This window comes from Macrobrachium nipponense, chromosome 4, assembly GCF_015104395.2.
Source record: "Macrobrachium nipponense isolate FS-2020 chromosome 4, ASM1510439v2, whole genome shotgun sequence".
Classification (NCBI taxonomy): domain Eukaryota; kingdom Metazoa; phylum Arthropoda; class Malacostraca; order Decapoda; family Palaemonidae; genus Macrobrachium; species Macrobrachium nipponense.
Window position 1 is genome coordinate 87,089,527 of NC_061100.1, and position 25,782 is coordinate 87,115,308.

Sequence of the window (25,782 nt, forward strand, 5' to 3'; positions counted from 1 at the left end):
TATTTGTAAATAAAAAGTAGAATGTGGCTAGGTATGTAAGATTTCTTTACTTCACACTTAGCATTCACATTTCCCCATTAACAATTTATGGCTAGAAGCAAATGAGGTTATCTACACATTCTAGCACTTCAAGTTACCTTATGAAAGAATAAATTTTATAGCAAGAGCAAGCAGAAGAACTTTAAAAAAAATAATATTTTAAGCCAGTTAAAAATTAAGTGTTCCATATGCCATGATGTTATTCCTAATAGATATTTTGATTAATAGCCATCTTCTCCATAAAATCAAAATCATCATCTTTTATTCTTCAAAGAGCAGGTAATCTCTACAAATAAATTCATTAGTAACAGAGATTACATCTCAGAAGGCTTAGATTAGTTTTTAGGCCTATAAATCATTTTGCAACATCCAGGCAGTTTGAACACACCCTAAATCTTCTACATTACAAGAAAACTTGTTGTAATTCCTATTCCTATTTTGAAAATGTTATAATGACTGTTGAGCTTATTAGGTCTACTGATATAATGCGGTAGGTGCAGCTACGTTGACTAGCCTGAGGAGCATGTTAAGTGCACTGTTATTGATGGTAATGCTAACCTTATCACGCCGTACTTTGAACTAAGCAATGTGAAAAAAAAAATCGGTTAAAATCACACAGATTACGAATTATACCAATGTATAAAAGGGATCACATTTATGTAACCATAAGAAATAAGCACTGTGAATTCGCAAACTTTTCAACATGTATGACATTAGAAATAAAAAAAAAAGTCTGACACTACTTGGCAACGTCACGTTGTGCCTGAGAATCTGGATGATACAAAAAGAATCATACCGACTATCAAACTTTCCCTCTGTCGCACTTTCCTCTTCACGTTACTAAATACATTCAGGACAATTGGCTTACTGAAATACAGAACACACAAAACACAAACACATACTCACCTCAGACTCTAGATACTTGGGCTAGGCGCTGTGCTGTCCGCTGCATATAGGCTAGTTGTCGAGACACCACAGCCACTGAATTTCACTACCCAAGACAGACAAGCACCAAAACTGTACAACAACTCAAAAACAACACCCCAATCACTACACAAACTAATACCAACAGCTCGAAACCACGACAAATCGTACGATAACTCAAAACCAGCACAACAAACCACAACCACCAACACTGTCTCCAAAAGACAACTCACAGAACCATCAAAATGCAAAATCAAGTAACAAACCTCTTCAGCTCAAGAACCACCAGACAGACATGCACAATAACCATACAACATTAATATCAATCAAGAAAACTCCAAATAACACTCGCTACTTCTGACTGACAAGTCTTTTCCGGCTTACTGACTCATTACTACTCTCTGTAACGGACTCTCGCCATTGACTGCCTCGGCGACTCTCTGTAACAAACAACTCGGTGCTTACGCCCGCCATCAAACCACTCCTTATTATGCATCTACCAATTACGATCTCTCTCGATCGATCGATCGCTCACTCACACTCTCCAGAAAAACACATTCTCACATACTATCATACAGCTAGTGCCTCAGCGGCGTGGTTGGTATGGTATTAGCGTCCCACCACGGTGGTCGCGGGTTCGATTCTCGGTCATTCCACTTAGGAGTGAGAGATGTGTTTCTGGTGATAGAAGTTCACTCTCGACGTGGTTCGGAAGTCACGTAAAGCCGTTGGTCCCGTTGCTGAATAACCACTGGTTCCATGCAACATAAAAGCACCATACAAACAAACAAAACTATCATACAGCAACACCAAACACAAAACACAACATATCAAACACGAAAACTTTTACTCTCAACCCAATGACGCTCTCTCTCTCTCTCTCTCTCTCTCTCTCTCTCTCTCTCTCTCTCTCTCTCTCTCTCTCTCTCTCTCTTTGAAGACATTGTCAAATGTAACTACCATTATCACTCCTCCATAACCTGGCAGTTGAAAATTCAAATTATTTGGAAGTGGTAGCGCTGCTGTCATTAGTGTAAATGATTAGGGACCCACCCACTGTCGGGAACACCTGGTACTGCCGCGCTAACTGTCATAAATTAGTTTTCTGCCAGCCATGGAGTAACATCGGTAGTTCTCTCAGTCGTTTTTTCATCACCTTTGTGTTTCAACTGCATATTTTGGTGAAGTGCTTTTTTGGTGGTTGTTATCCTTAGCTGCTTTTTTTTAGCTTTTTATTTGGCTAAATAAAATTCAGTGTTAGCATGTCGGACTCTAGTTCGTCAGCAGTTTCGCTGCAAAACTAGGATGCCTAAGTTGTTATGATCTGCACTCCAAGTGCTTAAAGAGTAGGGGGTAGGAATGTAATAAAGGTTTAACTTGCACCAAGTGCCAGAGTTTAGATGATTAGGCTTGGAAGAACTTTTAAGTCACATTTGGAAAAGATGGAAAAGAATAGGAAGAGAAAGGCAGCTCTTGGAGCCAAGAGTAAATCTTGTATTGAGGCAACTCATACTCCTTTGCCTTTAGAGGCAAAGAATTCCACTTTATCTTCCCCTCTTTTATCTAACATCTTTCCTATCATTAGCCCTCCTACTTCTTTACCACTTACTCCAGTTCAGGTAGCCCATGCTTCCAATCTTGACACCATTACCAGCTCAGAGTCCAAAATGAACAAGAAATTTGAATTTTTGGCTAAATCTGTAATGGATTTAGGGATGTCATTTCATGCTTTTGTTTAGCAATCGATCAATGCCAAGAATAGTGAAGTGCCTAGTGTCAGTGTTGTGTCTAAGGAAGTGGCTGTCTGTCCCCTCAGTTCTCCTAGACAAAGGTCACTATCTGTCCGGCTCCCCCACACCTTTGAGAAGACATACCGGAGGTTTAAGGAGACATGGATTTGCCCACGGGCAGTCATCAACTCCGTCGAGCTTGTTGACCCAAGGGCTTTGACTAAGCGCCATTGGAAAGGCGTAGATGTAAGTGCAGTGCAGTGCAGTTTTTGTCTAACTCCAATGTGTTGTTGCCTGAAAAGAAGCGACAAACTTGTTGTGCTGTGTCTCTTGCCCACTGAAGAGACATGCTTCACTCACAAGTTGTTCGACTCCTCCAGTGAAGAAGTCAAAGGAGCATAGGAGTCCACAACCATCGTTTAGTTTTGCGCCTGATCAGTTTATTCAGGATTCAGGCCATTCATAATCAGACAGACAGGATCATTCTGGCGACAGACATAATCTGGTGCCAAAGCTCTTGGATCAGCATACTTGCTCACGTGCTGTCGACTCCCTTCAGTGCTCATCGAAAGGAGTTTCGACTCATTCGCCTCTGCCTACACAAGTTGTCTTGCCCGCCAGTCGATCGTCGACTAAGAAGAGCCATTCGACTGTCACTGTCTCGACACCTACAGCCAGTACTCCACAAAATTATTCATCTTTGGGACCTTTTAGGCAACGACTTCAAGAACTTATGGGTTTTCTGAAGAAGGCAACTGCTCCTAAAGGGGAGGACATTGGTCTTGTCACCTGTGTTGTCAGAAGAAGAAGAAGAAGAGGAAGAGGACCAAGACTCCAATTCTTTGTCAGCCTACTCAAGTCTCTTGAGGTATTTTCTAGTCAACTACTCAGATTTCTTCGAAACAGCTCCTCCATTGCCTCAACCCTCAATTTTTCTAAAGGGAAGGAAGACAGTTGCGAGTGATTTACCCAAGCTGGTCCTTTCCCAGTCCCCAAGAAAGTTTTGAAGGAGGTGAATGAGTGGTTGGCTAAGAAGTGGGAGGTGGGAAAAGCATCTTTCACCTACCCCCTTTCCAAGCCTCTTAATAAGAAGTAAAGTTTTTACGCAACTGGAGAAGTTCTTCCCATGGGAGTATGTGCCTCCTCTCTAAGGGACTTCTTTGGTCTAGTAAGTGCGAACAGAAGGTCAGCGTTTGCTTCAGCCAAAGTAGTGTTTTGGACTCTGGACTTATACCATCGTAGTCAACCAAGAAGCCCTCTTTCAAGTCGACCTCCAAATAATCTGTGTCCTTCACACACCAATAGGAGCAAGACTCCATTTCTTCTGGGAGAAACGGAGCCAGATTGGAGCAGAGTTATAGGTTGTACAAGTTCTCCAAGAAGTTTATTGAATCCCCTTTCAAGATATTCTACCCCTGTCCAATGGTCCCATCGCATTGACAGCTTACTCAGAGGGATCAGAGAGAGTTTTGGCCATAGCCAATGAAGTAGAAGCTCTGTTCGAGAAACAAGCCATAGAAGAGGTACAAGACTCAGATTCCATAGGTTTTTACAACAGAATTTTTGTAGTCCCCAAGGCATTGGGGGGGATGGAGACTCGTTTTGGACATCGGTGCTTTGAATCTTTACATGCGGAAGGTGAAGTTTTGCTTGGAAACCAGTCGGTCTGTTATGTCAGTTCTCCAGCCAGGCAACTGTATAGTTTAACGAAAAGGGTTCTTTTTAATAATCCACTAGAACCAGACATTGACGTATTTAGATTCTCAAAAGCAGGAAGAGTTTGAAACAAAGACTCATAATCAAATCTAACATTATATTAACAAAGTTGAAAAAATATATATATATATAAGATTTCAAGTCTGAAGATTGACACAACCACCCACATTATGACATCAACACTCGAGGCCCAAACACTTCCACTGGCCCATCTCTCCAGTAAATATTTCTGTGGGACAACTACATCTCTTGCATCATAACCCTCACTGACGGATGATAATTATATAATATAATCTTGGTGCATGAAGAAGCTGACCATTCTTAAAACTATGGATATATTACCAGAGAGAAATAGCATATCACACTTTGATTATCGTAGCTGCTGGGGAGAACACCAAACATCTGGTCTGACGTGCAGTCTCCTTCTGCAACATCCAATGGTCCAAGAAATGAACACAATTATGCCCTTGCCATAGAGCAAAACAGTGAAAAGCAATATAACATCAGGAGATTTTGAGATGGCTACAACACGTCCGTTCCGAGACTTGTAGAGCGCCGAGTTCCTCACCAAGATACTGAAGTGGTACAGCTTTCCATCCAACATTCCATAAGCACCTTTAAGAAAAGTATCTTCATTTGGAAAATACTCATGTCGGTCTCATCTGGTTTTTCTTAGTCTCCTCCATTCATCCTTCGTCTCTCTCTCTCTTCCTCTCACCATGGACATGGAAAAAAAAAAAAAAAAAAAACTCCATGGGTGATGTAACTGACTACACACGCGAACAATAGATGGCGCTAAAGTGACTAGAAAGCTTATTTGCTTAAAAAGCCTAAATATTTACTTTAATTGTAGATTCAAGATTCTTAAAATATATCTACGTTAAAGGCAGGTATGTGAGACCCCCTTCCTTAAAAGATTTTTGAACTACAAAAATCAAAATTAGAAAATATATATATATCAAAATAAAGAGGACTAAACCAAATATCAAAGATTATGAATGTAAGTACTTGAACTAGTGAAAAAGATTCCTTAAGGAAACATGTAAATCAAGACAAAAACCTTGAATTAACTAGGCAATTCCTTGAGGAAAAAAATTACATTAGTATTACTAAAGTGCTGGAAAGTGACACTAACGGGACAGAATGTCTGGTACAACATTGTCCTTTCCTGGCACATGTTGGATGTTTAAGTCCCATTCCTGCAAAATCAGGCTCCACCTCATCAGTAGCTGGTTCTTGTTTTTATAGTGGTTCAAAAAAACCAAAGGGTTGTGGTCAGTCGTCACCGCCACTGGTGCAAGAACATTTGTTAAATATACCTTAAAATATTCTAAGGCTGGAATCAAACACAAAGTCTCCTTCTCTATTGTGGAGTACTTATTCTGTGCATCTGTAAGTTTCTTAGAGAAGAAGGAACAGGGTACTCTACCTGCTCTTCAACTTGAAATAGTACAGCACCTATACCAAAATCACTAGCATCAACTACCAGCTGGAATGGCCTCTGAAAATTAGGGGTTCTCAGGACAGGAAAGTGTGCTAAAACTCCTTTTAACTGATCAAATGCCTTCTGACATTCCTCATCCCACTGAAAAGACACTCCTTTCTTCAATAAATTAGTGAGAGGGTTAGCAACAGTAGCAAAGTTTTTGATAAACCTTCTGTAGTAACCTCTCTTGTCATAAGGCACATGCAACGCTAGAATAGCTTTGACATTTGCATCCTTAGGGGCTATCTTCCCATGACCTACTTCGTGGCCAAAATACAACACTTTAGCTTTCCCAATTTCACATTTTCTTAGATTAATGACTAGCCCTGCTTGACTAAACACTTCAAACAAATTTCTTATCATCTGAATATGAGTGCACCAGTCATCACTGCAAACCACAGTGTCACCAATGTACACTACTATAGTACCTTCAAGAGAACCTACTAGGTGGTTCATTAATCTCTGGAATGTAGCAGAGGCATTTTTCATGCCAAAAGGTATTACCTAATAGGCAAACAAATGCTGCTTGGCCCTGGATGTCAATGGAACTTGCCAGTATCCTATCTTTAGGTCGAACTTACTGATAAATCTTGCCTTACCTACATCATTAAAGGAAAACTGTCTGTCTCTGTTACTGCATTAACTTTACGGTAGTCAATGCACATGCGATACTCAACTTTCTTCTTCACCAACACTACTGGTGAAGTCCATGGGCTGTGATTAGTACTCTCTGTCAGATTGTGCTGCAACATATACTCTACCTCTGTCCTTGTTATTTTCCTTCTTGAAGGATTGGTTCTATAAGGCACCTGCTTTATAGGTTTAGCTGTTCCAACTTCTACATCATGCTGTATCACTTTGATAAGACCTAGGGTGTCTTTGAATACCTGGGGAAAAGGTTCTACCAACTCCACCATAGATTTCTTTTGATTTTCATCTGAGTGAGGCAACAGACTGGATAATTTTATTACAATTTCCTTATTACTTTTGGGTCACTCGCCATGAAAATCCAAAGTATTTTTCTCGACTCCTACCTTTTCTAATAACATAGGTTTCTGCTCTCTCTTTCAAGATAAGGCTATATCAAGTCTTTCAATTGTTTAGCAAACTCCCTACTCTTAAAATTACTCCCACATTCTGATTGAACTGATTTTGGCAATCTAAACCTAGTAAAGAACCCAATAAGTGCTTCTATTAGGAAATAGTCCCACAATATCAATCAAAATTTCACTAAAAGGTTCCCCAACAACTCAAATAGGCTTTAATGGAGCTTTAGGGATCTTTTTATTTGGTTTACCAACCACCTGACATTGACTACAGGAATTAACATACCTCTTCACATCCACCTTCATTCCTGGCCAAAAGAAATTTTCAGAAACCTTCCTAAAAGTTTTGTTAATTCTGAAATGACCTGCAAATATATCGTCATGAGGAAACCACAAGATTTTATCCCTATATCTTAGAGGAACCACCACTTGCTCTTTCACCTCACTCCTTTAATTCTTCGCTTTTCTGGAGCGACTTAACCAGTACAGGATGCCTTTTTCCCGTTTCAACTTGGGTTTTGTCAAATCCAAGTTCACCTCTCCTACTTCTTTAAATTCCTCCTTTTGAGCAGCACTCAGTGACTGACGATCCCATCCCAGAGTATCATTCCATTCAGATACCAGACTAGGAATCCGAATAACAGGGACACTTCCCTCTAATAACCCTTCAAGCTTATCTAAAGCCAAATCCTCATCATCAATAACTGATGACTGGGCTGTAGAACGGGTTACAACCATTGTAGGTCTGTTTTTGCCAACATGAGCAGCAACTTTGCATTGCACCACTGGGTAATCACTAAATGAATCTGCCTCAACATCATTGGCAATTATGACCTGTATGCCATTCACTGGTGGCTCATATGCAATTGCCAGCTTCACCAGTCCATTGACCCAATCAGAGTTTAATCAAAACTCACCTACAGGACATGCTACTACAGTACTTGGTAATCTAAACAACAACACATAATCCAGCAATTCCTCTTCAAAATTATCAGGTAATACAGATCTCAAAATAAGTGACTGGTCAGCACCTGTATCCTGCAACAAATTAACTGTATCCCAGAACCCTCTAGGTCCTTGGTGAACACCTCACCCCTTGAGACATACCTTTCAAAACTACCTAGATCACAGGACACATGCCCAGACTTCTTTCCAATCAGACCTACTGGCTTCTTTAAACCTCCCTGCGCCTTCCAGGCAGAACACTGACTTTATATGTATGTCCTTTCCTCTTACAGAAGAAACAGACCAAGTCCCTTTCATTTGCCTTTGGAGGAGACAGATCTCTCTCCACTGGAGAACTAGACTCAGAGGACTTCACTCCTTTCTATGGGGTCCTTTCATACCCCCTGTCCGTGCCCCACTTGCTTTGCTTCTCAGCAAACTTATACACAAACTTATACACGACTTTATGTGAAAGTGCATATTCATCTGCAGCTACTGCCATTGCCCTCACAGTGTCTAGCTTTAGAAGTATTTTCAACTCTTTACCCACATTATTCCTAAATTCTTCAGTAAGGATTAATTCCCTTAACCTGCTAAAATCATTAGCCCCCTTTTGACTTTACCCATTGATCCAATGCTAATTCCTTACACTGGAAAAATTGTACATAAATCTGAGTAGACAACTTTCGTAACCCTTAATGGATGGATTGATCCTCGGTAGTAGTAACACCAGATTGCAACAACCTAAAGGCGGCAGCTCTCTCTTCAGTGTTATCCACTGAAGACGAAGAGATCTGAGCCACTGTTGTTGCCCATAAATCAAGCCATGAGGCTGCTTACCCAGGCAACTGCCTCTTGATGAGAGAAGGATTGACCTTCTACTTTTATCTGGTCTAATGTAAGTCCTGTGTCTAAACAAACCAGGTCTGGGTTAATTTGTTTAGGCTGTAAGGAAACCTTGGATGGTTGCATATAAGCATCTATATAAAGGTAGTAGTGGTGAAAGAAGTACTATTAGCTAGCTTAAATGATTTACTGGAATGCAGTCAATTATCTCTTCCTGAGACAGAATTCACTTGGCTAAGAATGAAATCAGCATGCTTAGAGCATATGTAATCCTAAAGAAGACTTAGCCTCTTTCTTAGGTCCTAGAAGAGCATCAACGCCTAAGTGTGATCCGTTGAGGTAGCCAATTTCTTCAGCTAGATTATTACACCCACGAATAAGTACAACAACCTTGGCATAAGTACAGGCCACCCCTGCTTATCAGTGGCATTGGTTAATGGTGTTTTGGTTTTACAAGGGTTGGCTAATGAGGTCATTAAATAGATTTTCAGTGTCAGCAAGTGATTTTCACTGCTGGCAAGTGGTTTCCGGCTCTGGTAAGCTGTTTATTGGCATCAGTAAATGATTTTCAGAACCAGTAAGTGGTTTATCAACACTTACAGCATTGTAAACATTACTTATTACCATAGTTGGTGTGATCCAGTCACATATCAACAATTTTCAGTTAACGGTGCTCGCCCGGGAATGGAACCCCTGCCGTTTATTGGGGACTGCCTGTAGTCATAAACTCTTGATGATCCATATTTTCAATCTGGTTCATGTGAATCATGATTTGGTCTATCAGCCGGGTTGGGGGAGTTGGAACTTCATTATTTACCACTGGAGCGTAGGCTTGTTCAGATCCCAGGACCTTCTTGTGGGCCTGTAGACCTATAGAATGGGAAGGGCTGTTGTCTCAAAAGGGGGCCCACAGCCTAGAGATAGGGAAAATGGACTATGATCACAGCCATTCGTTGGTCTGTCATTCCTTGAGGCACGGACACGGCAGTTGACTGGGCTGACATTCCTTGAGGAACGGTTGTGGTCATGCGTTGAGCTATCATTGCATAAAAAAATGGTTGTGGCCGTGGGATTGAGAATGTGGAGGATCATGGTCGCATGTTGGGCTGCTGTGACAAGAAGGACAACCACGGCTGTGAGAGTGAGAGCACCACTCTTTATTTCTCTCTGGAGAACATGAACTGGGAAGAGAGTGAAGAAGGTCTGTCCTGAGATAGTTGCTTCACAAGTGTCTCCTTAACTGGAGCATAAAGATCCTTCCTACGGGCTTGTTCAACAATACACAGGTTCTTGTTTTGTGATACGAGAAGGCCATGGATCTGGGACTAAAGCAGGAGAAACACAGATGTTCACTTTGCTGACGGAATGTCCGTGTGATGGCGGAGGAATGGAAACATTGGCTGAGCATCAGGTGAAGGAGTTGAAGAGTGATGGTCTGAAGACTGCCTTTGACTCTTTTTCATAGGGGAGACTATGAAATCCTTTTTCCTCCATTGTCTGACATGAATGGGTGGTACAGAAGACAAAGAGGAGCCAGGAGAAGACGAAGGCAAGGATGAGGAAGGCGATCTATGTCTTCTCTTTTTGGAGATTGAAAGCTCAACATGGCCGTACTTCTTAAGAAAAACACTTTCAGCTATGGCAACGAGAGCCTGGATGAGAAAGAGGGAGCAGATGTAGGAGACATAGTCAACGGACCCTGCTTAGCATTAGAAACAGCCCTGGGGAGAGCCATAGTAATTTGAGATGACGTCACAGAAGCAGATCTGGAAACTGTCATGGCAGAAAGTTCTGTGGTACGAGATGACATGCAAGGAGACAAAAGGCCAGAGAGGATAGGTACTCCTAATAGGCCTAGCAATGCCCAACACTCAGACATTTCTGAGCATCTCTTCCTGAAAAAATTGTACAAGGGGGAGCTACCTCCTCCCTTGTGTGGGAGAAAGTGGGCAGCAACATTACAAATATGACCTCCCAACCCCTTCCTCCACTCAAATCTTCTAAGGATAAGGCCAGATAAGAGTGAGAGGGGGAATAATCTTTGTGAGAAGAAGCAGTAGTAAGAGGAGACTTCGGTAAAGAAGAGGCTGAACAAGAAGTACAGTTGACCTCTGCCATTTACGGACTCTCCTATTCGCGGATTTTTCTATGGGCCAGATATACCCATTATTTGTGGAAAATTTGTGTATTTGTGGTATTTTCACTGAGAAATATTCACAAATTACTGTATTTTCATATAATTTTTGTGACTAAATGCACTTTTTGTGATAAAACTATTAAGATACTCAGGTATTATAAGCATTTTAGGGCTTTTTGTGTGCGTGTGTTTGTGTGTGTTTTAACCATCAAAATAGGCAGTTCTAAGCATTTATAGAGGGGTTTTTAAGTAGGTTCTACTGTAATAAGAATCCCAGCCATTAAAGGGAAACTTCGGGTTGAATTTTAGCTGTTCCATATGTAGTATTCCATTTAAGTATCTCTGGTGAAAATTTTTTTTAAAGGGGTGTTGTCTTATTTTTTACAACCAATTTTCTATTGCATGGGCACAGCCATTTATGTGTGGCTCATCTGTTATGTGTGACGTCATGTCGCGGTAGGCCCAGACAGGCGGAACTATTCTGCCAGGCATGCTGTCCACACAACAAAAATGGCAGCTTACATGTACGACATTGATTTGCAAGTATAGCTCTGTAAACAGTGCTAAGTTTATGGTTAAGTAAACTAACCATCTCCCCAGTATAAAGAAAATTAACGTCGCTTTTCATAAGAATTAAGAATTTTTCAGGCCCTCTGATTCTTCCCTATTCCAGGAAAACCTCTGTTCATTACTAGTACTTTACGTAATGCTTAATAAAATGTTCTTCAAGGAGGAAGCTTCAACAAAATTCGAAACTAAAGAATATTAATATTAGTATACACACACAATAAGAACTACAGCATTTCAATCTAAGCCAAGGTCTCTTATGAAATCGTTATAAACTGCTGACAGGGATTCTGTTTAAATTATTAAGGTCGTCAGTTACTGTAGATTATTTGGAAAAATACCTTATTCTAGAAAGAAAAGTAATAAAACAATAACAAGCTCAGTAAATCTTCCAATAACAGCCAACCCCGCAGAAAAAAAAATGCAAAACACAAGGAGTTAAAATAAAACAGGAAAAATAAAACCATTAAAAAACAAAACCAATATTCAAGAGTAGCACTCATTACAGAGCGCATTTCCGCCATCACCAAAGCAGCATAAATCAGTCCGTATCCATGAACAGATGGTACATATTATTATTATTATTATTATATTATTATTATTTTTTTATTTTTTATTTTTTTTTGCTCTATCACAGTCCTCCAATTCGACTGGGTGGCATTTATAGTGTGGGGTTCTGGGTTGCATCCTGCCTCCTTAGGAGTCCATCACTTTTCTTACTATGTGTGCCGTTTCTAGGATCACACACTTATGCATGAGTCCTGGAGCTACTTCAGCGTCTAGTTTTTCTAGATTCCTTTTCAGGGATCTTGGGATCGTGCCTAGTGCTCCTATGATTATGGGTACGATTTCCACTGGCATATCCCATATCTCTCATTTCTATTTTCAGATTTTGATACTTATCCATTTTTTCCCTCTCTTTCTCTTCAACTCTGGTGTCCCATGGTATTGCGACATCAATGAGTGATACTTTCTTCTTGATTTTGTCAATCAACGTCACGTCTGGTCTATTTGCATGTATCACCCTATCTGTTCTGATACCATAGTCCCAGAGGATCTTTGCCTGATGGTTTTCTATCACTCCTTCAGGTTGGTGCTCGTACCACTTATTACTGCAAGGTAGCTGATGTTTCTTGCACAGGCTCCAGTGGAGGGCTTTTGCTACTGAATCATGCCTCTTTTTGTACTGGTTCTGTGCAAGTGCCGGACATTCGCTTGCTATGTGGTTTATGGTTTCATTTTTCGTATTGCACTTCCTACGTATGGGAGAGATGTTATTTCCGTCTATCATTCTTTGAACATATCTGGTTCTTAGGGCCTGATCTTGTGCCGCTGTTATCATTCCTTCAGTTTCCTTCTTGAGCTCTCCCCTCTGTAGCCATTGCCATGTGTCATCGCTGGCTAGTTCTTTAGTCTGTCTCATGTATTGTCCGTGCATTGGTTTGTTGTGCCAGTCCTCTGTTCTGTTTGTCATTCTCCTGTCTGTATATTTCTGGGTCTTTGTCTACTTTTGTTAGTCCTTCTTCCCATGCGCTCTTTAGCCACTCAGTGCTCTGTTCTCGATGTTGACGCAGTCCTCTATGCTTAGTAGTCCTCTCCCTCCTTCCTTTCGTGTTATGTATAGTCTGTCCGTATTTGCTCTTGGGTGTAGTGCTTTGTGTATTGTCATATGTTTCCTGGTTTTCTGATCTATGCTGCGGAGTTCTGCCTTCGTCCATTCCAATATTCCAGCGCTGTATTTGATTACTGGCACTGCCCATGTGTTTATGGCTTTTATCATATTTCCGGCGTTGAGTTTTGACTTGAGTATCGCCTTGAGTCTCTGCATATATTCTTTCCTGATCGTGTCCTTCATCTCTTGGTATTTTATATCCCCTCCTTCCATTATTCCCAGGTATTTGTATCCAGTCTCATCTATGTGTTTGATGTTGCTCCCATCTGGTAGCTTTATCCCTTCAGTTCTTGTTACCTTGCCCTTTTGTATGTTGACTAAGGCGCATTTTTCTATTCCAAACTCCATCTTGATGTCCCCAGATACAATCCTTACAGTCTGGATTAGGGTTTCTATTTCCTTGATGCTCTTACCATACAGCTTGATGTCGTCCATGAACATCAGATGGTTAATTCTGTTGCCTCTTTTCTTGAGTTGGTACCCGGCATCCATCTTCTGTAGTACTTTTGTCATGGGAATCATGGCTACTACGAAGAGTAGTGGGGACAGTGAGTCGCCCTGGAAGATCCCTCTCCTGATATTAACCTCTGCTAGTCTTATTCCAGAGCTTGTAAGTATTGTATTCCAGTTGCGCATTGTATTTTTGAGGAAGCTGATGGTGTTTTCCTCTGCCCCATATATTTTCAGGCATTCTATTAGCCATGTGTGTGGTATCATGTCGAAGGCTTTCTTATAGTCTATCCATGCCATGCTTAGGTTGGTTTTCCTTCTCCTACTGTTCTTCATTACCATTTTGTCTATCAGGAGCTGGTCTTTTGTGCCCCTACACTTCCTTCTGCAGCCTTTCTGTTGGTGGGGGATGGTGTTTGTCTCCTCTAGGTAGTTGTATAGCTTTTTGTACTAAGGATGTCCTTCCTGTGGTCATCCATTTGGGTGCATGGTGATTTGAGATACAATGCTGGAGTTGTTCTGCTATTCTTGGGTGTAGGGCCTTGAAGTTTTTGAGCCAGTATCCATGGACTTCATCGGGTCCTGGGGCTTTCCAGTTTGGCATTTTCTTTAGTTGGTGTCTGACTGTGTCTGTCGTGATCTCTGTGAATCTTTGTTTTATTCTCCCTGTTTCTTCTTCCTTGACTTCCTGGAGCCATGTTGCATGTTTGTTGTGTGATACCGGATTGCTCCATGTGTTTTCCCAGAGTCTCTTACTTGGTTCGGCTTCAGGAATTTCTTGGTGGTGTCTTCTTCCCTCTTAGTTGGCTGTATAGTCTTTTCTGGTTAGTTCCGAATAGTTTGTTCTGTTGGTATCCCTTATTCCTGTTCATGTACCGTTGGATCTTATTTGCTTTGGCCTTAACTCTGTTTTACATCTTCTATTGTGTTGTTTAATCCCCTCTCTTGTACTTTGTATTTGTCATTGAGTTCCTCCCTTGTTTTCTTGCTTCTTAGCCTTTTTTCTGCCATCTCTTTCAGTTTACTCAAGTCAGATCTCATCACCATGATTTGCTTTTCCAGGCGCCTTTTCCAAGGAGGTTGCTGTTTTGGTTTCTGTTGGGTTGGTTGTGCTGGTGGTGTTGGTGTTCGTATCCCCATCAGTTCTGCTACTAATCTTGCTCCTGCATATGCCAATTTGTTTCTGTGATACTGGTGGTGTGTATTATGCCCATTATTTCATTGACCTCACTTGTTTTCTCCCTTAATTTCTTGGTGTTGTAGGCTTTCATGGAGGGGATCTTTGTTCTCTCTGTATCTTGTTCCATCCATTGTCTAATCTTTTCTACCCATTCCGTCCTCTCTGTTACTTCGTTGGTGTTTCTTCGTGTGTCGTTGTTTGATACCTCATCATCCCTGTCGTCTTCTGTGGCATCGTCTCTCAGTTCGTCTTCGTGTAATTCGTTGTCGTGTGACATTTCCCTTTCCAGTTCTTCTCTTTCTGTTGGGGAGAGCCAGTTCTTTTTCTTTATGTTTCTTACTTGGTCTGCCAGTCTCTGTTCTGTTTGGGGGGTGTTATTCCTCTCATTCCAGATGTTGACCAACCTTCTTCTATATCCTCTTTCCGTCGGGTTGCTTCTGATGTAGCATCTCCATATTTCCTTATTTTCTTCTCTTGTCCATTTCTTCCTTTGGTTTGCTTCTGTAGCTCCAATCTCAGGCTGTTGGTTACTGTCGTTGTGGTGGTCAGTTGCTGGATGATGACCTCCAAGTACCTGACAGTCTTCCCCTTCAATTGGGTTGAATACCTGGCTGCTGGACGAAGCTCCTCTGTTGCCAGAGGTTCCATTTACGTCGTTGTCGTTTATTCCTTCATTTCTTTCCATCATTGCTGAGTTTTGCTATTTAACCCATAGCTGGACCCTACCCCATCAGGGATAGGTACTCATTTACAGCTGAGTAGACTGAGGAAATTATGGTAAACATCCTTTTCCAAGGAATCAATGCCGAGGAGAGCGGTCACCCATCCAACGACTGACCAGCCCCAATGTTGCTTAACTTGACGATTGACGATCTAACCCACTCTGCCACGGCGCCACATTTATTAATTATTATTATTATTATTATTATTATTTTTATTAGTTATTATTATTATTATTATTAATATTATATATATTATTATATATATATATATAATTTTTTTTTTTTTTTTTTTTTTTTTTTTTTTATATAAAGATCTACATTGTTGGATTGCCTTGTTCTGACTGAAATGGTTGGAAAAAGTCTTTAGGCAATGATTTGTTTCTAGGGGGACCACCAGTTCTCATTTCCTTCTTCTATTTCATTATTCAAATGCATACAAGTGGAGGCACCATAGTATAGATAGCGGTAGATATCTGCCCTATCTTCGTTGGTACCATGGTCTGTTCAAAGGGAAATTAAGTTCCCAAAACATATTTAAATTTCATAGCCATACCTAACAACCTGCTCCTAATGTCATTATTTAAATCACTTGGCAAGAAATGGTCCAAACAGACAATGGTTTGCATCGTAGGTGGAAAGGTTTTGATGTTGACATCCTCCCTTTGAAGAGCCATCAGCCAGCAACTTCATTTCTCTGTATTTGATGGAATCCTGTGGAATGATATGCCTTTTGGACACTTGCCAGAAATATTGGCACAACCAACAGCCATGCAAGTTGGCATAATTAATGCTGTTTGAATGACAAATGACCTAAAACACAAGGACAATACCAAGGATGAATACAGTACAATACGGATGCTTCACTGCGCTTGTTATTGTGAAATGACCGCGACACTATGTCATCGGAACTAATCCGCCAGATGGCAATATAGTCAAATCCTGGATAAATGGCGCTCTCCAATGAAGTACCTTGGTGGTAATTTGAAATTAAATTGTAAAAGAATGGGATTATGCACAGATTCGAGCAATGACTCATTTTTTAGCTTATTAAAAGTTCTGTTTGACGAAATTTAATGGTTATTAGCCAGAAGTTCCCCGTTAAAGGAGACGAGAAGCCTTCCCAAGATGGCACTATTGATTTCCTCTTGTACTGCCTCTTATTAGTTATTAGAAAATCTCTTTCATTACCCAGGAGACCAAAGAGAACACTGACCATGGGTTACTTAATTTACAAAATTAGATCTACACCTACTACAAGTGGGGCGAGCGTCAGAAGTAATGTCTCCGATGTCTGGGCGGTTAACCTGAAACATGGGCTTACATTTGGGAAGTGGAAGTAAAGCACAGATCAAGCACACTACTTCTTCCCAGCTTTAACCCATTTTTATATGGGGTCGCCGTTATTAATGAGTCGCCTACACAATCACGCCATCTCTTTCTTGGTCTTCCCTTCTTCCTTCTACCCTGCACTTCCATTTACATCGTATGTCTTTCGACATGATGTTCCTCTCATTGTAACAGGTGTCCATACCATTGAAGCCTTCCCTCCTGTATTTTCTTTGATATTTCAACTACCTTTGTTGATCCTCTTATATACTCATTTTTAATCCTATCTTCCCTTGTTACTTCCGACATCCATCTCAACATTCTCATTTCTGCTACATCCGACTTCATCTCCTCTGTTTTCCTCATACTTGCTGTTTCTGTTCCATATAACATAGCTGGTCTGACCACCGTCCTATGAAACTTTCCCTTCAATTTCAGAGGAACCTTCTTGTCACAGAGGACCCCTGATGCAGATCTCCAGTTATTCCATCCTGCCTGAATTCGATGTCTCACCTCTTGGTCCATGCTTCCACTATTCTCTAATATGGACCCCAAGTACTTGAACTTCTGTACTCTCTTTATATCTTCCCCACCCAATCTTATGCTATTTCCACCATCCTCAGTAATACTGGAACACACATATTTGGTTTTTGATCTGCTTATTCTCATTCCTCTCTCCTCAAGTTATGCTCTCCATCTCTCCAACCTCCCCTCCAACTCCTCAATGTCATCTGCATATAATATGCACCATGGCACTGCTTCTCTAACATCCTTGGTTATTACATCCATCACGACGTTGAAGATGAATGGGCTAAGTGCCGACTCCTGGTATAATCCAACTGCTATCTCAAATCCATCTGTCTCTCCAACACTGTTTCTCACTCTAATATACACATTCCTGTATGTCTCCTGAATAATTCTGACATACTTTTCCAGCACCATCTTCTCCCTCAGACATCTCCATATTTCTTGCCTTGGCACTCTGTCATAGGCTTTTTCAAGGTCTATGAATACCAGATGCAGGTCTTGTTGTTTTTCTTTGAATTTCTCCATCAACTGCCTTATGCAAAATATTCCATCCGTAGTGCCGCTTTCCTCCATAAAGCCTAACTGTTCCTTCCCTATTCTTACTTCCTTTCAGCCTATTATTCTTTCCAAAATCTTCAACGTGAGACATTAGTTTGATACCTCTATAATTACTGCATTCCTGGACATCCTTTACCTTTAAATGCAGGTATCAATATGCTTTCCCACCACACAACAAAAAAAGAAAAAAACTAGAATCCCAAGGCATTAGCGGGCAGGAGGTGTAAAATAACCGGCTTCTTGCAACAAGGTGCACCAAACAGTCTGGCTACAATGATGGTTAGAGAGATACTGAATTGATGATGTGTAGATCGGGTAAAGCAGTTTGCAGAGCTCCCTGTGTCTCCCCTATTGCCGATGCCAGTTGCCACCAACTCCTTGTGTTGGTTTTACCTGGACTCCAGTTAGCACCAGAGAATTTAGCCTTACGTTGAGACTGAAGATTTGTTATTTATGGAAAATACATATAGATTTAAAAATTGTCATATGTTCATGTTCAGGGGATCTGGAAGATAGAGCATGAATTACTAGGTCCAATAATGGAATCGCCCAATAACACCCTTCAATGTGGATAAAGTTGTCAGTGATAAAAGGGAACCTTGTTACATTGCTGTCTGAGGAATACAGTATGTATATACAGTATACCTAATTTTTAAATTTGTTTTTATCTGGTTTTAAGTTCTGCCCAGCTTCTTAGCTCTCAGATAGCAACTACAGTACAGTACCTAAGTTTGATATTTATCACTCAAGATTTTTATTTTCAAGTATGGAAAATATACACCCTAGTACACAGGTACACACTTTCAGAAATTTTATGATGCCCCTTTTCAGTAAGGTATTATTACAGGCAGTCCGTGGTTATCGGCAGGCATTCTGTTCTGACGGTACAGTGATGAGCAAAAATCGCTGATAACTGAAAATCTGCAATTTTCAGCGCTTATCTGCGCCGATAAATGGTTAATGGCGCCTCTGTTATGTATCAGTGTCGATATACTCTATTATCATTGCTGATAACCGGAAATTGGCGCATTTTGCCACCGAAAATCACTGATTTTCAGCGTTAGACAAGCACCATGAAATTGGATTGGCGATAACTGAGGCCCCTGGTAACTGGGAACTGCGTATATTATTATGAAGAGGTATTTTTTCATTATCGTTGGATGTACCATACTGGTACCAAAAGGAATCCCATGTCAGATGGCCTAAGTCAAGTATCATATTGCCACCAAATTCTCAGGTACTTGGACTTTGAGAGGTTGCATCATGGCCTTCAGGTACTGAATGTTCATACTTAGATTATCCAGCATTACCCCAGAAAAAGGGCCAGTTCATTATGGGATTGCACAGCCCTTTAGATATATAAAAGTATCAGAGATAATGGACTGGTTATTGCACTTTTGTACAGTGCTGTAGATCAGCACCAGAGCTCCCTCACAATCACACGAGACCCTAAGCAAGTCAAATAGCTGCTGATGGCTCAGTTTGTAGAGTTATTCACTCCCCTGTATATCCCCAAACCAACCCTCCTTAGTTCAGGACAAAAAATTTTGCACTAGGGAAAATCTGTCATTCCCTGAGATATGGAAATTTGCTGGCAATATCTCTGAGCTATACCACCACTGTATTTTGATGCACAGAAATGAATCGTTCACTTTGTTGTTCTCTTCTAAGTATGTGTAGAATGTTTTGTTTAGACTTCAGATATTGGTGCTCAGCTACTTGAAAGTATGGGCTTATCCAACTTGTCAGAAATGGAGAGCTGATGAATATTGAGAAGGGACGTAAACCATAAGTAAACTACCAAATATAATCTGACTCATGTTAAAGAGGCTTATGAGGAAACTTTACAAGTCCTTTGGTCAGGTTTTCCTTGGGAAACTATTAAGATGGTTTGCTAGTCGTAGTTTGTGCGAGTAGAAATATTGAGTTGCCTATATCCGCTTTCAGGCATACTTCAGTAAGATTTAACTTCACTCTGACCCTTGTGAATATGAAGCAAGTGACTGACATGTCATTTGTTGTCATACTATACTATCCTGCCCTGTAATCTGGAGAGGTTTTACTATTTATCTGCACTAAGCTTAATGTATTTGCACAAGATAACTTATTTTATGTCTTAATGGCCAGCAGAGAGGTAAAGACACAAAGTACATTAAGATGTTTGGAAGTTTAATATAACTTTAAATTCTAAACTTTGGAATTTCACTTAGAAGTCTTCAACCACTAGGGCATATGGGTCAATTGACTCATTAGGGAATGTTATCATGTCCCCATAGCTTTGTCTGTTGATGTTTGTAAAGCTGATAATTGTTTATAAATATATTTTGTTCTAAATTACCATTTTTAGGTCATGTATGGCCTTTTTAGCCTCCAATTAAAATGTAACATATTTGTAGATAGTGTTTATATGCCCAAAGAGATTAAAAATTGGTTGTAAAATGTTGGGTATTCTTTTGCTGTATGTGACTCACGGGTTAAGATTAGTGAAAATACATACGTAGTATGACTGCATACCTAAAAGGAAAAGGAGTATTTGGATTATGTATTTGAGAACTATATCAACATTCACTGATGTTTAAGAGTACTATACAGTATTTAGTTTTGCTGTTTTGCACTGTTTTCACACTGGCCTATGTATGGGTATTCACTAAATTGCATATGGTATCCTGTACTGTATATTACATATTTCTTAAACTGTTTGCTTCAAGTTTGGGCAAAGTGTTGTATTTTGATTTAACAGAGTCATAGTTGGAGAATTATTATATGTAACGTATATACTTCTCATAGTATGAAATCACTTGAATAATTTTATATTAACTGGGATATGAATAAATTTTGTGTACATTACATCAAGAACATATGTAGATTTCTTCATAATGAAACATGTGAATTTGGCTTGTACAGAACTATTTTCAAGTCTGTACAATTTGTGTAGTTATATATCCTTACTTAATTTGAGTCATTAATCATCAGAAGTATATAGTTGGTGTTAGTCTTTCCATACTGCTTCACTTGGAATAATGCTTTGTGAGGTTCTCAGGAGGTCAACCATGAATATAGTAGCTCATGTGTGAACCAAGTAAGATTCAAGAGGTTAAGTGACTTGGTGATAGGGAAGGTTCTAACTAAACACATTTTTTTGGCTGTGATAGAAGTTTATACATCCCATGGAAGGAGTATAATTTCCATTCATTTAATTTTCACAACCTACATTTTTCTGTCATTTTTCATTGTTAGGTTCCATTCATTATTCACTTTTATGAAATATTTCTCACTTGATAAACAACTTGTTACTTAATCTTGTCCTATCCTGTCTTTCAAGAACTCTAATATGATGCCTCTTTTCATTTTGTTTTGCAAACTTACTGAGCTCTTTGAAGCCTGGAAATGCAGTGTCAGTTATGAAAGATTTATTTTTAATGTGACATAGAATATGACAGTACTGCAGGGTACTATAGGTAGGTATTGGGAATTATAGTAGGCTGTGAACTGATACTTAAGGTTGTTTCTGTGTTCTGATGATTAGCTTCAATACATTGCTTGTGTCCCTCAGAGATGGATGATTTTGTTTAACCCCTTAGCAGATGCCTTCAGAAGGTGAGAATTCTTACTGTGTTTAAACGTTTAAATTTTTCACTTAATATTTTGTGGTCTTGTCTCTGTGATTTGTGTGATAAGGGTGTAGAGCTTTCTAGTTTAATTTAACATATGGTGCAAAATTAACTTATGCATGTAAAATTTAAGTAGATTTTATCACAACTTCAGTATGTTTGAGACATATTGGGGCTTTTTAATAAAAGTGTTTGATTCAGCCATTTTTTATTTGAACAAAGCATTTAGGTAGAAGTCATGATGATTCATTAGACCTCAAAAGTAAATTGAACATAGAAAATTGAAAACAATATTGAAATCCTTTAGGTTTTTCTTACTCTCTCAGTTTGAAGCATACTTTAGTGAAAATCTCATTTTGCTGATGAAATTGAATAGATTACAAACCATTTTTTTCTGAAACTGAATTTCACCATGGAGAAATATTGTACATATCTAAACAAAATATGCTTAGTAGTTTTGTAAATATGTGTTTTGTAACGTGGTATGGCCGTTCCTTGTGAATTATGTCAATTTTTTAAGTGGAGCTTCCAAGATATTTTTGGTGTACTTCATTTTTTAATTTGGTATTTTTTAACATATATTTTTCACAAAATTCTGGTGTCTGCTAGACAAAAGTGCTGTATTTTTTGTATATACTGTATGCTGTTTTAGGCACACAACTGTTTCGTAGATTCTTATTCAAAAGTAATTTTTTTTCTTTATTTTTTATGGTTTTTTCATTAGCTGTACTAAATAGTATTAACCTTGGAATATTCACCATTGTGAAAAATTAGTACTTTCCATTAATAGTATTTACAGCTTTTTATGTTATTCTTTAGGTTTATTTACCTGTGGTTTATTTTTTAAGCCTTATTTATGAGTAATCTACAGTGTTTACTACTTTTACAGCGTGCATGACATACGAAGGTGCCCTTAGTGAACCAGAAGATTTTCCAAAATCCGAAGAACCTGTATGGATTCTAGGACGGCGTTATTCAACCCAGACAGGTAGAATGATTTGCTGCTTAATAATGAAAGAATGTTGACAACCATAATTTATCATGAATTACATGAAGATGCTTTATTTGAGATGAATTTTACCTACTGTTAAATTTAGCTATATCTCCCTGCCGATTAGGTGAGTCGGCATTCAAACAAAAAAATCAAATGGCTGCCCGGATGACTGTCTAGTAATTTAAAAGTCAACTTAATACTTGGGAGCATGTTTAGGGTCATTCATATTAAGTGTTCTAACCCTAGAAATGAACTTATATTAGCATTTTTAGAGACCATACCAAACTTACAAGAAAATTCAACTTGTGTGAGCTAGTATGGAACTTAACCTCATGTAAGATTGAGGTATTACTGTATAGTGGTATGATACTTCAACCATTTTTTCACCTCTCTAATTTCTGTATAATTAGCACTTTTGTTTCCATTGCAAAAGCTTGGTGCTTTTTTCTATAACCACTATCTTTATTTATTTTATGTTTTCCACTTCACTTATTTTACGCTTTCTATTATCCATGATAGACAAAGGATGGGTTAGATATTTCACAATAAACTCACAAGAATTACATGGATGACATTTTACCATTTGTGTAGCTCGGGAGTCTGTGATTGCATACTGGCATATTGGCATCAGCTATAGTGCTGTTTGGCTTGGGTAGCAGCAGATGTAACTGAGGTGCGCAGTGCAAAATTTAAACTTACAGGTGGTAGATGGAGTCTAGCACTCCAAACAAATTTTAATGGATGATCACGGTTGTTCGTATCTCAGAAAGTTCATAACTTGAAAGCTTGTAAGTAGAGGAGTGTCTGTATTGGCATCTGCTGTGATAAAATAAAGTACTTTCCTTGGATCTGAAGTTAGGGTGATATTTGAGTTAGGAATATGAGGTATTTTCCTCAGAGCACACTGGCAAAATATTACCAATAATATTGTCATCCTTATCATTGAAAGACCTTATTGTACTATAATTGATTAGTTTTCTGTTATTCAGAAGTAAAAAAAAAACAAAAACTCTTGTTGTGATGTGTATATATACGGGTTTGCTTTTATTCTCTTTCTTTCCACTTATTTATTAGTCAGTCTTTTCTTTGGTAACTTGGTTTGTATTTGTTTCTCTTGTAGTTTGTTATATGGGCAATCTTCATCTATATTGCTTTGTTGTTGAGTTTTTCTTTTCTTAGGAACTTATTGTTATATATTGAGATTACTTACGGTCTGGACGTCTTGCAGATTCTGAAATTATATTAATTCAATTCTTTCATTTTTCCAGTCTCTCAGGATTTTAAGGCTTGAGTACGAATTAGGACTCTTGGCAAGTTAAACACCACTTAGTTTATCTCACTTATTATTAGAGTACTAGTTCAAATTTTACAAACTACGCAACACTACACAGGGCACAGAGTATACCGACACGGGGTTTGGGTCCAGAGGTTAGTTCCTGACTGAACTCCTGTGAGACCTCAAGTGAAGTCTCAGCCTAACTCCTACAGTTAAACTCCTCCTCAACTTCTATTAAGACACATCCTACTTCTACTCGAGTGGCTTTCCTTACTTCCGGTGTCACCCCTTGATTAGTCTTATTGGTTATCCTAATCTATCGTAACTACCCACTGATGGTGTCAAAGTTCAGCTTTTCCACTGGAGTAAACATTTTCTTGGTTTGGCGAAGTACGGTTTGTGTTTTGTCTCATTTTTCCAAACTGCTATTGCTGCAGTTTGTTACTACCACACATCTACTTCCTCCTGGCTTTTCATCTACATAACTCTACCCTCACGCTGTATATTTCTACCATTGGATTTTCCTATCTAATTGTCCCTACATATTTATAGACAGACTCCTGTTGTATTCCTAACAACACTCGGCCACCTACAGGCAGTGACCTCAATGCCTAAATTTATCAAAACACCTATACTACATAAAAAAATACAGTGTTGAAAGCAGTCATAAATGGCAATATATACAACAATGTTAGAACACTAGTTACTTGAAGGCAAATTATTCAGTAAAGTCTTAATGGTGTTGAGCTTGTCAATAACTAACACTGACAATACATATGAAAGCTAGTATGGTGAGTACTAACAAAACAATATTTACCATTGACATAATGGGTGAAATGTCAAGTCTTGTATACATGGAAAAAATGATTAGCTGCTTCAAGTTTGTTAAATGATTCTAACTCAAGTTTGGACAATTTGAAATCTTTGACATGTTCAAAATGATTTATGTGGCTAGATAAGTTTAAGGCGTAAGTAGCAAAAATGGTAGGCTTGTAATACAAATAATTCAAAATAATTACAGTATAGTACCTCGAGATACGAAATTAATCCGTTCCGAGGCGCCCTTCGTATCATGAGGTTTTCGTATCTTGGACCACATTTTACATGTAAAATGGCTAATCCGTTCCAAGCCCTCCAAAAACACCCCAGTAAATTATATTTCCAGGCCTAAAACACATGCTCTAGGGTTACGACGCCGATCTGACGGAAGAAATATGACTCCAAAAAGGCAAAATACTGTAAATACTTGAGTAATATTCAACTGCATGTAATGTTCAACCCCATTTTTACTGCATATATTAGGACTTTAGCATATGTCCCTTAGCAATAAGTCTAGCCTATGTTAGCGGTTGCTACTGTAGCCTAGTCTATGATTCTGACATCTAAACCCAAGAAGCTAAAAGCTTAGAATATGCCAATAAAATGTATAAATAATCAGTAGGTACTCATTTCAAATAATTATTAATTAATCCTTAACTATAATACACAAACAAACAAACAAACAAAACTTTCCAATCGATTGTTTACATTCAGCTCTTACCGTCTTACGAGTACCAAACAAACGCCAAGCAATCCTTTTTCCTAGGACACAGTAAGCCATAAATTTTCATTATCTCTCTTCAACTAATGAAACTACCAAACAGTATAATAATCATTCATTTCTATTCTTTATTCTATCTTTACCTAATGGAGATACCGAGTTACTGACAGCTATAATGAAATATATACGTAACGTAATATTAAAACAAGAAGAATTCTAAAAAATATGTATTTGTTGGCAGTCTGATTTATTTTATATTTTATGATATCTAATTCACAATTTTTTTTATTAAATGTATTGTATGTACTCATTTCAAATAATTATTAAGTAACCATTAACTATAATAAGCAAACAAAAAAAAAAGCTTCCAAACTTCTGTTCACATCCAGCACTTACGAGTATCGAAAGATCGCCAAGCAATCACTTTACACAGTAAGCCATAAATTTTAATTATCTCTCTTCAACTACTGAAACTACCAAACAGTATCA

At 38.9% G+C, this 25,782-nt stretch overlaps 1 protein-coding gene across 7 annotated transcripts in view; it reads left to right on the top strand.

The window, feature by feature from the left end:
* The window catches only part of LOC135210991 (cysteine protease ATG4B-like), a 196,565-nt gene that overhangs the window by 25,349 nt on the left and 145,434 nt on the right, over positions 1 to 25,782 (top strand). For all 7 annotated transcript variants that reach the window (XM_064243997.1, XM_064243994.1, XM_064243996.1 and 4 more), the window contains one exon: positions 22,373 to 22,471. In XM_064243997.1, coding sequence (XP_064100067.1) covers positions 22,378 to 22,471 — 94 coding nt within the window. In that variant the 5' untranslated portion in view covers positions 22,373 to 22,377. The remainder of the gene's footprint in view (positions 1 to 22,372; positions 22,472 to 25,782) is intronic.